General features: G+C 47.3%; 2 protein-coding genes across 4 annotated transcripts; one reads left to right on the top strand and one right to left on the bottom strand.

Annotated features, from left to right (window-relative positions):
- Positions 1-7074: 7074 nt before the first annotated feature.
- MIS12 (MIS12 kinetochore complex component) lies at positions 7075-7707 on the bottom strand. The gene has a single exon (XM_009491904.1). The coding sequence runs from the start codon at positions 7705-7707 to the stop codon at positions 7075-7077; it is 633 nt and encodes a 210-aa protein (XP_009490179.1).
- A 540-nt stretch (positions 7708-8247) lies between these two features.
- DERL2 (derlin 2) lies at positions 8248-14082 on the top strand. 3 transcript variants are annotated; one of them, XM_075720310.1, is made up of 7 exons: positions 8248-8337; positions 8890-8955; positions 9236-9309; positions 9757-9850; positions 10368-10563; positions 11133-11223; positions 13214-14082. In XM_075720310.1, the coding sequence occupies exons 1-7, from the start codon at positions 8248-8250 to the stop codon at positions 13317-13319; spliced, it is 717 nt and encodes a 238-aa protein (XP_075576425.1). In that variant the 3' UTR covers positions 13320-14082. The 3 variants fall into 3 exon arrangements, with proteins under 3 accessions (XP_075576425.1, XP_075576423.1, XP_075576426.1); XM_075720308.1 differs by having other exon boundaries at positions 8248-8340; XM_075720311.1 differs by lacking the exons at positions 9236-9309; positions 9757-9850; positions 10368-10563; positions 13214-14082 and having other exon boundaries at positions 8248-8340; positions 11133-11210.
- The last annotated feature ends 343 nt before the right edge of the window (positions 14083-14425 follow it).

The raw sequence follows: 14425 nt of genomic DNA, 5'->3' as shown, positions 1-14425 counted from the left end.
CTGGTTTTGGGGCATCGCCACCTGGCAGAATCCATACAGGGAAAGGAGCTCCAAAGGCTCAATTTTGCCTCAACATTATTTCTCTAGTTCATTTGCTTATGGGTTGGGGTTTTTGTTTTTTTTTTTTTTCCCCTCTTCAGGCTGAAATTAAATTTCCTACAATGATTTCCAACAACAGATGGGAAGATGCTTCTGCTAGGTCTGGTATTAGATGCCACTGCATGTCCTTACGAGCTGCAGGTTTGGGTGCTGGTAAGCAGTTGCTGCCTGGGCTTTGGGCACAGTCCGGCTACAAATGGGTGGCGGTTTTAGAGCAAAAACCTGAGGCCTTCGTTACAGCCAAGGTGGAGCTAAACCAACCTCTGAATCACATTTTTGATTACAAGTTTGTCCCCGGGAGTCATGACTCTGCTTAAAACTAACTGCAGCGTTGGTAGGACGGGTGTGGAGGCAGGATGAACGGCCGGAGAAGCACCCAAAGCTGTGCCGGGCTGTGCAAGGGACATTTTTCTTCTTGTCCCCAGTGAAGGGGGAGTCACCAGCCCTCAGAAGACACAGCCCCAACCAGGAGTAACCCCGTTACAAACTTCACCCTTTATCACTATCCATGCTGCTCTGCACCAAGCTGCACAGCCACCTCCAAGGCTTCCCTCCAGCAAAGGCTGTTTAATTACGCTCCCTCTTTCCTATGGTTTAATTGGGGTGAAGGAAGATCTTACACGTGCAAGTGATCCCTTTTTTGCCAAACATTTCCAGGATTTGTCTTTTCATCTCCTTGAGTAGGAAAAAGCCATTTACCGTGTTCTTTTCTAAAGCAGTTTCCGGGGAGGTCCAGCAAACATGGCCAGGAGCTGCCCGGATCAAGCCCTGACCGAGTTTCTTTGCTTGAGTAAATCAACGTTTTGCCACTAATGTGATCTGAATACCCATTTTCTGTGCCCCATTTATTTTAATGCCGGGGCTGGGATGCAGGGGGAGCAACACCAGGGCAGCTCTCCATAAATCCCACTGAGGCGCTCTGCGCTTTCACCCCCACCCGATTTTATGGTGTGTGATGTGCAAACACATTAGGGGAGAGCCGCCACGCACCCCAGCCAGGATAACTCGCATCACCCATGGTGCCTCGCAGCGCCGGTCTGTCTCCCTGCCTTCCTGCCTGTCGATGTCTAATTTTTTTTGGCAGGGAGATTTCTTGGGGCTGTGTTTCAGCAAGTGGGATGCTCTTGCTTAGTCTGGGCCAGCCAAATTACACGTGAAAGAAAGTTTTTTGGTGTAACAGGGGCTTTTTTAATCACTATAATGGGATGGTGTCACATGAGCATCTCCTCCCTGCCCTTCTGGTCCCTTCAGCCCTGCTGCGGGACCGGGACGGGAACAGCAGCCCCGAGCCACGGTGGGATTGCCGGCGAGGGAGGGAGCTGACCCGCCGCCAGCTTGAGGTGAAGCAATTAAAGTGTGTGGCTGCCACCAGCGTTTCCTGCCTCTAATTAAAGCTTTTAATGAGGAGGCATATGGTAACCCCCCTGGCCCTCAGCTGGCATTTTTCCAGGTGTGGGTTTATTAAGGGCTGCTAATTACACTGTCATTCAGTGGATACGTCGAGGAGGGCTGCATCGCCTGGCCCCGAGTGCTTGAATTAGCTGTGAATGCTGCCAAAAAAATCCTTGATTCTATTTATCTTTTTTCCCTTCGCATTGCGAACTGAACCCCCAAGGCATTTGTAGGGTGTTCTGGGGACACCACCACCCCTGGGACACGGTGCTGGCTCCTTCCCAGCGGCACCAACCCCCTCCTCCATGCGTGGGGGCTGCAAATCCAGCTGCACGTCTTCCCCGCAGCTGGCGAGCGCTTTTTATTCCCTGGAGTGAGTTTTGCTGAAAATCTGATAGTCCCGATAGCTGCAGCAGGGCTCGAAGCCTTTCTCCATCCTGACAGTGTATCCGGCTGCTGGGACATCCCCGGCCCTGAGGATCCTCGGGGCTCCCACCTGTCTCTGGACCAGGAGTGCGTGTTTTCCCAGCAAGAAGACCGGTGGCTTCGTTCCCCTTAGACCTCAGCTCTGCTGCTGGGCTGTTTAGAGCCAGGTGCACTACAGCAAGGCTGTTCTCACCCTGCAAAAGGCTCTTGGTAATGCTGTAGAACAGCTGGTTATATTTTTTACATTGAGTCTTAGAAAGTACCTCACTCGCAGCCTGGGGCTCTTTGAATCTTCCAGCTCTGCGCAATCATTTAGAGAAAATAAGCATTAAAATCCACCACGCGGAAGTTCTCCCCTTTCTTCAAAAGCCAGTCCCGTGTCCCGCTCCTGCAGCAGTTTGGTGCCATGCTGTCTCTGCCTGCCTTGTACCTGTACCGCTGTCACCGCTGGGACGTGCCGTGGCCGTCACTGCTCCGATGTGCTGCATCAGCCGCGGGTGAGATGGGCCAGGATGGCTGGAGAGGCCAGTGAGGACGGGGTCGGGGTATGTTGAGCTGCTCACCAGCGTCTGCACCTTGAGGGGACCCACAAATGCATGAGCACGATTTGGGGCTGGGAACGCCCCTCCAGTACTGTTGGAAGCCGCAGCGGAGGGACGAGCTGCCGCAGCAGCAGGTGAAGCTGGAAGGAAAACCCTGCGGCCTTTGCCAGACGCTGTAACGCTGCGTGAGTGTCTGCGGTTAATCGGGGGGATTGCACAGGCTCTGGGAGCTTCCCTGGCAATCAGGGATTCAGGCAGCGGCAGCCCGGAGCAGAGCAGGGTGTTTGCAGGCAGCTGCCTAACAAGCTTTTGCAAAGTGTGGTGGCAAAGTGTGGCAGCAGCTCCCAGGCTCGTGTCCTGAGGCTGGCAGGTGCTGGCCAAAGGCGTCTCCCAGACCGTTCTCCAGAGCATCAGGAAATAATTTATTTCAAAATATTTGATGACTCGAACGAGAGGAGCGCACATGACAGGACGTCGTTGTTGGGAGCAGGTAGGAAGGGGCGTTCAGAGGAGGGTGCGAGGCCGGTGCGGGTGGGCCCTGCCAGAGCCCAGTGCTCCCTGAGCAGGTCTGTTAGAGACCCCACACCAGGAGGGTTGAATGTTTAGTATCAGATTTACCTGTCTGAGATATTTACCTATTTGACGTTACAGGGGATTTTGCTTTAGTGGCGTGATACCGCAATACACTGAAATCACGACGCAAGGGTCACGTAGCAATCGCAACGTCCAGGTGAAGCCCAGTACAACCATTGTGCCCAGTACCGGCGCTCCCTGCTCGCCCACAACTGCGATCGTGAAAAATGCACTGGGGAGACCTTGGCACTGGGCAAGTCGCCTGGTCGGGAGAGGGGAAAGTGCAGGGGTCTGAGCACAAGTGAAAATATTTCCTTTTTAAAGGAAAATATAGCCGTAGGGTGTACAAACTCTACGTCCTGATCCAGTTTTCTGCAAGCACATGCATGGTCTCTCATGGCATGTAATGCCCAAAGAAAAGCGTCTCCTACTCGTTAAAACAACTGATTTAGCTGAGGAGACACTTGACAATTCTCGGTGCACGCGAAAGTTAGGGAGAGGGGGATAAAAATAACCCAAACTTCTCAGCAAGCAGAGCCGTGGGCCGGTCTCCGGGTGCCCTCTGCTGCCAAAAGAGCCCCGGCCGGCCTCGGGCCCCGCTGCGCCGGCATGGCGGCGTTGCGGGGAGCCCCTGCCCCGCCGTCAGCGATGGCGCTGAGGCTGGAAGAGCTCACGTCTCCGACGCCGTGGCGGGACACGCCAAGGCCTCCGCACGGCCACCACGGACCCACGGGTGAGGCCGGGAGCCGCGGGGGGCGATGCCCCGTGGGGTGGGTGCCCCGTGGGGGGTGCCCCGTCCCGCCTCCTGACGGCCGGCGGTCACGCGGAGCCCACTTGAGGAAAGGGCTCACGACCGCCGCAAAGACCCCTCCCGCCCACCGCCCGCAATGGCGCCTGCGCAGAAGCTGGAGAACGTTCTGGAACAAGCCTCAAGGAGGGCCAGGCGGAAGGCGGGGCCTGGCCTATAAAAGATACAACAGCGGGGAGCCATGTGCGCGGCCCCCTCGCCGGAGGACCCGGTCCCGGTCCCGGTCCCGGTCCCGGTCCCGGTCCCGTCCTCCCCCTGAGAGCAGTGCGCCCGCCGGCGGGGGCTGCCGCGTTCCACACCGACGCGGCGGGATGCAGGGCCGGCCGTGCCTTCTCTGTCGCGCTCCCTTTCCTCTCCCTTCCCCCTGACCCGTATTTCGGCTGGAGCCCACCGTGCCCCTCGCCGCTCCTGCCTCTGGCTGCGTGAGGCTTTCCAAGTTCAGGCGGTCGTTTGGCCCTCCGTAGAGCGCTGAATTGATCGTCTGGTGTCGTTCCACCTTAATGGAGCCCGAGGCAATCACAGAACCTCCACGATCGTCCCTGGGCAGCCCGGGCTGGGTCGCGGCGATGGGGCTCAGGGGTTTTCCTCAGCTGCTGCTCCTGGAGCCTGCGTGCTCGCCCCGCCCGGGCACCGTGCCCGGCTTCGTTAGGTGAGGTGGGCTCCCATCAGGGCCACCCCCCCCGAAACTCCCGTGATATTGTTTTCATAAAACATTGAAAATGTTACTAAAAAAAAAAAAAGACTTTCGATGCTTATTTGCACCTTCATAGGTAAGCATTTTAAAAAAAAAAAAGGCATTATTCCTTCTCACAAAACAATTGTTCAATATACTGCTACCATATATGCTACTGAAACATGCTGGATCTCCTGGTGAGACTTTTTATTACTCTTTGGGAAGGATTATATTTGGCAACAGCCTTCACTGTGTATCCTGCTCCCCCCGCAGTTAGACTTTTAGTTTTCAAATTGATTTTATGAACAAAAATGAATAGGAGAAATTAGGTTACAGGATTTTAATAGCACTTGCATTTAAGAAGCGGGTATCTCCAGAGTGGTCATGGCAAACTTCCTTTTTTTCTTCACAGGTCTGCTCTTCTCCATGTGTCTTTTATTTCAAGTAACCAGTTTTGTCATCAGACCACCAGCATTTAATCTCAGCTGAAAAGAAGCCTAAACAAAGAGCTCAGTGTAATAAATCCCGTTTAGAACCTCTGCTAGCTGTAAACAGTTGTCTTACGTGTTCACATTAATGATTTATTCATTCACCAAAAAAAACCCCTAACTTCTTTTTCAGAAATACATATCTTAAAAGATGTAATTTGACAAGAGAAGCCAGGCCACCCTTTAACCCACCAGTGCCTAAATACCAAAGCATTCTACAGCCATGCAGACCTGAACCGTGCAGATGCTGAAACACTGCGTGAACATATGTGAAGATCTTCATATTCAGGACGGTGCCCCTCCATGTGCGGCAGTGCCTTTATTCAGGATTGCAGACAGACTGTACGAGGTTTCAGATACATCAGTGCTATCTTTCGCGCCACTTTTTCCTCTCCTTTGTTTCTAATACAAGATACAAAATCAAGAATTTTGAGCACTTCAATGAATATATCCTGACATTACGAGATTTAGACAGCAATGCCCCTGAACTGTGCCTTGAAGAACAGGCAGTGATCGACTGTTTCACCCCCGCTTTGTCAAATTCTCGCTTGTAGTTCTTTTCTTGTGGGAGTTCATGGGCTCTTTGGGTTCAAGTTAGCACCTTTGTTTCTTAGTAGGTTTTTTCAAATATTATTTACAATTTAGCATGACTTAAAACAGTATCTACATATCTGCATTCAATTTACAGACTAGTGGCCTCGATTTCTGCAACAAAACTGATGGTGATGGTATAAAATGAAGACATACTTTTTCAGCAAGGTTATCTATAGCAGGCATTGTATGAATCATGACATTTTTCTACTCTTCAAACTTCAAGTTTGGGAATATTAGATAACACTTAAGTCACTAAGTTGTTTCCTAAACAAGTAATTTAATTTTCACCTGATTACCTATTTTCTCTTCCTCTGAACCCTAGCCTCCACATAGACTAACATTCACTACAGAATTCTGGAGTGAACATCAGAAATTAATTTGCTCTGTGAGGATTTCAGGAGTGGCCACCGAGTCTCACAGGTCTCCAGCTGCACATCAAGGCAACGTATGTTTACTGGTTTTACCAAGCTGATTCTATAGGAAGTGTTCAGAAGTCGAGGAAGAAAGAACTGCAAAGTGTATTTTATGCTTTTAATACTTTTTTTTTTTTAATTGCAGTAACTTCTGAATTATTCACAAGTTTATTATCTTTTAGACATCTATGCTAGGATTGGTATTTCATGATACGTCTGTACAGGAGATTCAAAACCTGCTGAGGCCAACAGATGCATGCAGACTGTAATGTGTTTTGAAGCAAGTACAGATAGAATAAGCTTAATTAAGTGACTTCAAAGAACTCAGGCATATCAGTCAGTCTTCACAACATTTGTACAGGAAAATCTGATTAACCATGAATAAAATTAACTTCGCTATTTAGTAGAAAAAGGACACCAGACAACAAAAATTAAACAAACAAAAAATATATATAAAGCAACATAAGCTAAAGCAGGACAAAGTGATCGAGTTGCTCATTTCCTCCAGTGGCTTCTATGTCTTCCGTCTATGGACACATGCCGTCCTTGCTTAAAGAAAGCACAAGCTACCTCTTTGCAAACATATGTGGAGTGGTAAGTAACCCTGCAATTTCAGAAATTGGGTTGAAATTCAGTATTGATGCAAACATCTGCTTCTTGTCAGAGCCCTGACAACAGCGTCACTGCCTCGCTTCTTTACGGAGTTCCTAGTTGTTGGCTTTTAAAACACAGCGAACGGCACACCTGAGCCTTAAGAAGACACTGCTGGTGCAACACACCTCCCTCGGGAAGCTGGTGCAAAGTCCCGAGGTTCTCACATTCACAGTCAGGGTATCCAACCCAAAATTTGTTCCCAATCACCACTTTCAGTTACTTTTCACAGAACAGCAAGGCCTTTTTTCTCTCCCTCCTTCCCTAGGGGGGTGCTAAATAGGTGTAAACTAACAGTTCAACAGCTTTTACTCTAGGTCGTGGCAGGATTAGAGGAGATGCTTCTGGAAAGATAAGCCCCTATCATTTTAAGCAAGCTGTCTAAATGATTTGTGTTGCCTTTTCAGAATTCCCATCACAATAACTGATCATGCTTCTTTATTTTTTTGCTTTTCTCTTCAACATCTTTCAGCACATCTTGCAGTTTCTTAGAGTTCTGTGTCAAGAATGCAAAGCTTTCTTTGAAGTTGCTGGTCCCGTGCTCCCTACAGATATTCTCAAGCCCATCAAACCATTGCAAAATCTTCTCAAGCTCAGCCTGAACAGCCTTCTGTTCTTCCAGTTCCGCTCGCAGTGCCTGCCCAGCAGACGCCTCAGCCTTGTACTGCTGCTGCAGCTGATGGATCTCATCCTGAAGTGCCTGGAACTGTTCTTTGCTGTAGGGGTACTGCTCGTGGACCTTGTCCTCAGGAAGGAGCACGTTTTTAGGGATGTTTAACACCAGCTGCAGAAGCACTTCTTCCATTTTAATGAAGAGCTTATCAACGTGCTCCTTCATGAAGAGAAGAAATTTCTCTGTGCTTTTCCGGATTTGGAAGGGGCTGATCTTACAGTCGGGAAACCCGTCCAGCTTCTTCAGGATTACGCTCTCAACCACCAGCATCATTTCGAAGAGGTAGTCCTGGAACGCGATGTAGACACGCAGCATGCACGTCTGGGGGGTGAAGCCAAAGAACTGCGCTTCGTAGGCCATGGGACTGACGGACATGGTGGCGGATGAAAGCCGGTAAGGAAAGGAGAGCGAAACGCAGGCCCTGGGGGAGGCAGGCCGTGCTGGCGGCGGGAAGGCCGATCCCGGAGCTGAGGGGGGCCGGCTCCCACAGGAGGCCCAGCGCAGCCGCGGCTTCCCGTGCCGTTACCTGAGGCACCGGCGCCGCTCCTCCCGCTCTAGTGCCGCAGACCGGGGCTGGGGCCGAGCCACCCCGCCGCCGCTAGCCCACCGGCCGCACCGCTCCCTCCACCGCTTCCCGCCTCGTTCGAACTCCCTCAGGAAGGCAGCATCGCCCGCAGCCAATCAGTGGCCGCGAGGGTAACCGCGCTGCCCAATCATCAAACGCTCCAGCCCTCGGGGGCGGGGAAAGGGGAGGGCTGGGCAAGAAGGCCAGGCTCGCTGCTCAGCCAATGAGAGCGCAGCGCGGCCGCCCGGGAGCTGCCGGCGGCGATTGGCTCCGCCGGGGCGGGGGACGGTGTGCGCAGGCGCAGACGCCTAGCGGAAGCGGAAGCGGAAGCGGCGGCGGGGAGCGCTAAGATGGCGTACCAGACCTTCCGGCAGGAGTACCTGCAGGTGCCGCCCGTTACGCGGGCCTACACCACGGCCTGCGTCCTCACCACCGCCGCCGTGGTGAGTGGGGTCACCTGGTCCCCGCCCGCCGCGCTCCCCCCGGCCCGCGACTCCGCAGACCTTCCTGAGGGCCCGGCCCGTGGGCGGGGGCGGTAGGGCCGGCGCCGCGGGGCCCCGGGCAGCCGCCCGCAGCCTAGCAGATCCGGCGGGAGGCGGGCGGTGAGGCTCGTTGGAGCCGTGCCGGCAGGCTGGGAAGAGGAGTGAGCTTGGGAACCGTGGAAGGGATGAGCTCACACACCTTCCGCGCCCCAGGGCCCGGTCTCTTCCCCTCAGGGCCTTCTGAGTGGAAGGGATCCCCTGAAAGCAGCGCTTCCAGGGCCCCTGCTGCCTGCCTGCCGTGAAAACTGGAAAGGAGCAAAGCACAAATAAATAATAACAGCAGGAGGGGGACTGAAGAGGTTAATGTGGCTGACTTTTGCTAGAAAGCTCAGTGTGCTGACTGAGAACTTGCTGGGCTCTTTTTGGCACAAGGAAAGGGGGATACTTATTTGGGTGCATATAGCTTTTTCTTGGTGTATTGATTCCATCGGATGTTCTCTTCTTTTTCAGCAATTAGAACTAATCACACCCTTTCAGCTGTACTTCAACCCTGAATTAATATTTAAACACTTTCAAGTAAGTGTTTCCTAAAGTGTGGAGGTTTTTAAGTAAACTGTTGAATTTGCAAGTGCTTGTCCTCTCAAAACTGAGTGTTACAAATGACTATGACTTTTCATATTGAAGTTACATTTTAAAAAAGCTGATGAAACTTGAGTGCCAATCAGTGTATCTTAGCATTAGGTATCAGATGCATTGACTGTGAAGGAGATTTCAGTTAAATTGTTACTTGCTTTTGTATTTAGACAATAAAAATAAGATGTCATGTTTAAAGTCCTTGTATTTGTCTTATTTCCAGGTATGGAGGTTAATCACAAACTACTTATTCTTTGGACCAGTTGGGTTTAATTTTTTATTTAACATGATCTTTTTGTATCCTTCATCAAGTTTGTTTTCTTTCCTTGGAAAGCAGAGCTCCAGAGTGCAGGCATGTTGCTATATGTGCCTATAGGCAAAGGTTCGGTTCTGCTCCATTGTGAAGTTCCTGGGCGTTTAGCAATGCTGACTTCACTGATGTCATGAATGGACATCAGTGGGATTTCCTTTATAAGCTGTCAAGAATTTTGCCATTTATTTTTGTGGTGTTAAGACTTCGTTGTACAAGCCTGATCCTTCAGGTTGGTTCTGACATACAGGAGAAACTTCCAAGTAACTTTTCTCCTGGGTCTGCTCGCTCTTTTGAGGCACCCAGAAAGAGCCCATTGATGCAGTAAATTGATACAAAGCTTACATCTAAGCTCATGTAGAATTGAATCCTTTTCCGCTTGGATCTTTCTTTAAACTCATTTACAGTAAAATTTTCCTGACCTGCAACTTCAGATATCGTTACTGCCGAATGCTTGAAGAAGGCTCTTTTCGAGGTCGGACGGCAGATTTTGTATTTATGTTCCTTTTTGGAGGACTTTTAATGACTGTATCCTTTTTTTATTCCAAACTGCTTTAGTGAAGCTAAAGACATGTGAATGAGAACTGAAATTGTGATGTTACATTTATCTTATTTCTTAAGTGATAATATATTTTGTTTGTAGTACGAGGAATAACAGTATTTGTTAAAGTAGTTTTGAATGCTTTGTGACTGTTGCTGTTAAATACTGGGCTGGTCTTTCAGGCTTTTTACTGCTTGACAGGATTATGGAAATGAGTTTATCAGATGAAAGGGGACTGCTCAGGTTGTCTAAGCGAAACGCTGTTGTTTCAGTGATTTCATGCTAAATTATACTTTAAAGGGATTATTCATGCTGCAGGTACACTGAATCCTGCTATAGGTGTTGAATTTGATCAACAGTAGGTTTGATTTACTTGAACCTGGGAAAGTAGAGATAGGAATTGTAAGGTAAATGTAGGATTACAGGTCAAGCTGTCAAATTCTTCTCATGCTCGACCTCACAACAATTATTTGGTGAACTGTTTTCTTTAACTAATTATCACAGCTTTTTGGCCTGTTTGTGAATTTGGTTTTCTTGGGTCAGGCATTCACAATAATGCTTGTGTATGTATGGAGCCGCAGGAATCCCTATGTCCGTATGAACTTTTTTGGTCTTCTCATCTTTCAAGCCCCATTTCTACCCTGGGTATTGATGGGCTTTTCACTGCTTTTGGGGAACTCCATCATTGTGGATCTCCTGGGTAAGGAACTGCAAGAATCATAAGGATTTGTTCCTGCTAGTGTTTTACATGAAACAAAAAATGTGGAAAAAATAAAGGGCTAAATGCCTCTTACTTTAGTATTAGTTAGTCTGGTATAATGGTGCTATATTTATACCAGGCTTTTCTTGATTTCTAAACACTGTAGCATATTTTGTACTGTAACAAGGATGGAAAGAGCTTCTGATGCTTTGGCTTTTTATTGCTTGGAATCAGCCCAGGTACCTAGTCTGATTGTGGGCATCAGACTATTGAAGTAAAATAGCTTACGTTACAATTTTTATCAACTCTAATAAAGCCATAACATCAGTATGTTTAATAATGACAGTTTCCTTGTATTAATGTCTTGTAGTGTAAGTTAAGCTTTTCATCTGATGTCAATGTGCTTCATTGTTTTTTGTATTTCTATATCTCTTATCGTATTTTCTGTGAAAGAATCAATGCGTGGGTGGTTTGTTTTTTTTTTTCTTCCTGAAAACTCTAGTGAAGCATTTGCAAGTTGTAAAGGAGAAGTATTGAAAATCACCATTTGACTTTTCTTTATATACTAGGCATTGCCGTTGGGCATATATATTTTTTCTTAGAGGATGTCTTTCCCAATCAGCCTGGTGGTGGAAGGCTTCTGAGAACACCATCTGTCTTGTAAGTATTGGTTCTGATATGGAATGGATGTAGAAAAAGTGCTTGCATGGAAAACTCTTTATAATTCAGTCACATCAACTTCTGGTAAATTAGATAGCTTGAGACAGAATTGTGGTGTGTCTGTACTTTCTCTTTTATTTAACTTGTGTGTTGCCAAACAGGGGAGGGCACTCTTACAGATGTGTAAGTGGGAACTCTTTTCTTGCGGAGAAGGGCTAAAGGGGTTGATTTCTTTGGTAACGCTTTTTAGTCCTTGCTGACTGAGTTTTGCCTGTTGGTGGTACCAAAGATGCATGTCTCTTATTGAGGTGTGAGGAATAAGAAGACTCCTGCTGTGTACGAACAGAGTGACTGAGGTATTAAATATATCTAATATTTTTTTTCATCTGTAAATCATTCTCTATTTCACAACTTTGGCAAAAGACTTCAGTGTTTGTACTATTGAGTGGTGCTACTCCTACTCGGTTCCCTGTTGCGTGGAGGACTGTAACCATCTGTGATGCTGTACAGCAGCCTGGGTGAGAGAAGCTTACCTAAACGTTAGGGCAGTTGAGACATTGAGAGTTGAGCTCTGTGAGACTCTTAGAATTATCTAGAGCTGAACTGATTCTCTCTCTCTTTTTTTGTTTGTTTATTTGTTTGTTTGTTTGAACGAGCCTCTAGAAGCCTGAGTAACTAGAATGTCATTTTCAGACCCATGCTTAGTTTAACTGGTGGGTCATACTTGTTTGATTGGACAAGTACACTTGATAGTTTATTTCTGTTCAGTATAGGCTTTGTCTTCAGCAAGTAATTGTACAAGGTGATGGCTGCACGAATGGCTGTCCCAGGACAGCTGTGCTGGTCGCGTTTGTAGGCCTACACTAATCTAACTTGCCCTTAGCAACTGAAGGCTGTTTCTGGTGAGGGCTGCCTTCATATAAAAGCAACTCTAGACAAATTGAGTGTCCAGTTACACGTGCCATCAGGATATATTTGAAATGTCCCATTTTCGCAGAGGTTGTATGCACCCAGCTGTGTGCAGGAGGAAGCCTAAGGCTGTTGGAGCAACGTGTGCTGTCTCAGTAACCCTCTTCCTCTGGAAAAAGTGTCAGCCTGTCTTCAGGCTGCCATGTAAATCCTTTTACGTGTTTTTGTTCAGAAGGCTGCTTATGATTCTTGTCTGGGCCTAAAATTGTGGTGGTTTTTTTTTTTCCCCAGATGCTTTAATTTTCTTTGATGTCTTAGTTGTAATCCTGTAATACCCCTGATATTTCTTTTTTCCTGTTCTGAAAACTTTTCTGAAATGGCCTGTCACTCTGGGTGAAGAGAAATAATCCCTTTAGCTATTCTAAGAACTGTCTTGTTAAACACACTTTACTTTTAAGATGTTTTGGATATAATGATTGCTTGTATGCAGCCTGTGATTTTTTGTTTGTTTGTTTCATATCTACTGCATTTTTGTTTCTGGGTGAACAAATCTACGGAGACAACCTCTAAAACTAGCTTTGAGAGTGGCAAAATAATCTACGAGATTAGGCATGATTTTTGTAATAAATAGGAAACCCAAGCCTCTAATGTTGTCTCAAATATAGACTCTTCTGTGGATTTTAAGTCTGCCTGTCAATGCCTGCATCCTGCCTGTGAGATTGAGATAATACTGCCTGTATTTAACTTTTACTTTGTCCCCTTCTCAAGATGCAAAGAGCTCTTCAATATCCCATTCATGTTTTGCTCCCTTATCCTCTCCTGGGAGAACATGTTAGCTGTATGAAATTCTGCCTTACACTGGAGGTGGAATTTTAACTCGTCAGTCTCGGTTGGTTTAGGCACATAATTCTAGACCTTCTTCCAGATGGCTCCTAATTGGAGAGCAAGTGTGACTTGGATATAAATCACCAGTGCTTTGGGAGGCTGTTTCTGAGGGAGGACGCTGTGCATGTGCAGAATTTGAGCAGTCTGTGAAACACGTATTCTAAAGGGGAAAAAAATAATATTTTCTGTTTTCCAGGAAAGCAATATTTGATACACCGGAAGATGATCCTAATTACAATCCCTTGCCAGAAGAACGACCAGGAGGATTTGCATGGGGAGAAGGTCAGCGCCTCGGAGGCTAATAAGTGTCTGTGCCAAAACCCAGCGACAACTGGGAGAGACTGACCTGAATGAAGTTCTGTACTGGGGACTCTCTCATTCCCCATCGCGGAAAGGACACTTTTTGACAGCATTATGGTTTTGAATACAAGCACTTTATGAAATGGCAGTCTAATCCAAGATACTTCCAGACTACCAGTGTCTTTCCCAGTCAGGGAATTTATTGTGCTGGTAATGAAAATACTAATCCAGTGGAGCCAAAAACCTAAAACTGGAAACCATTTCCTGTCAGCTTTGGTTAACAAGACCATGAGTACTTGTTTAAAGTGATTTCTAAAGCATTTTTTCAAGTTATTTGATACAGGAAACTATATGGGAAACTTTACAGGGGACAAAACCAACTTTTTTGGTTTTAACTCATTTTTTATTCTTGGATACAACAGCTACAAGATGGCTGAAAGCGTAAGTCCCTATTTCAATGGCAAAAGTTTTTTTTAATCTGAGATGCTATTGTCTCCAGTCTTGTTTGAATTGTAAGAAATACAACATATAGCATAATGCAGGCTTTTCATTTTGCCAGTTGGGTTTCTGGAATGCGCCTCGGTGTGAATACACTTGCAGGCTGAGACTACATTTTAATGGCTTTTCCCCCAAAGACTGTGTGTTCAGATGACCAGGTTTGAGTCTTACTGCGTTTGTTTAAATAGGTAGTTCTACAAAATCCACCCCCACACATACACAGTTCCAGCAGTTATTAAATGGCTTGGAGCATTAGGGAAGAAAACTTGTCTGGAGCCAGAACTGCTCAAATATCTCAGATGGTAAGTTGAATAAAATGTCTTGTGGATCCTTTTTTGTTAATCCTTTGTATAATCCTATAGTCTTGAGGCAGCTGGTGAAAAAGCAGAGGTTGGAAAAAGCAAATCCCTAAAGAGATGGCATTAATGCAAGCTTTTCCCCCCAGTGTCTCTCAGAACTGCTAGGAAGCGGGATTGTCTGCTCAAGATGTTAAATTCGTGGTCTGTGTATGCAGTTTGTTGCAGGAGTGTTGTGGTTTAACCCTAGCCAGCAATATAGCCACTTGCTCGCTCACCCTGCCCCCGTGGGATGAGGGAGAGGAGCAGAAGAG

Source organism: Pelecanus crispus, chromosome 12 (genome assembly GCF_030463565.1).
Source record: "Pelecanus crispus isolate bPelCri1 chromosome 12, bPelCri1.pri, whole genome shotgun sequence".
Classification (NCBI taxonomy): Eukaryota; Metazoa; Chordata; class Aves; order Pelecaniformes; family Pelecanidae; genus Pelecanus; species Pelecanus crispus.
The sequence above is the reverse complement of the archived record's forward strand: the minus strand, read 5'-3'. Positions and strand labels throughout refer to the sequence as shown.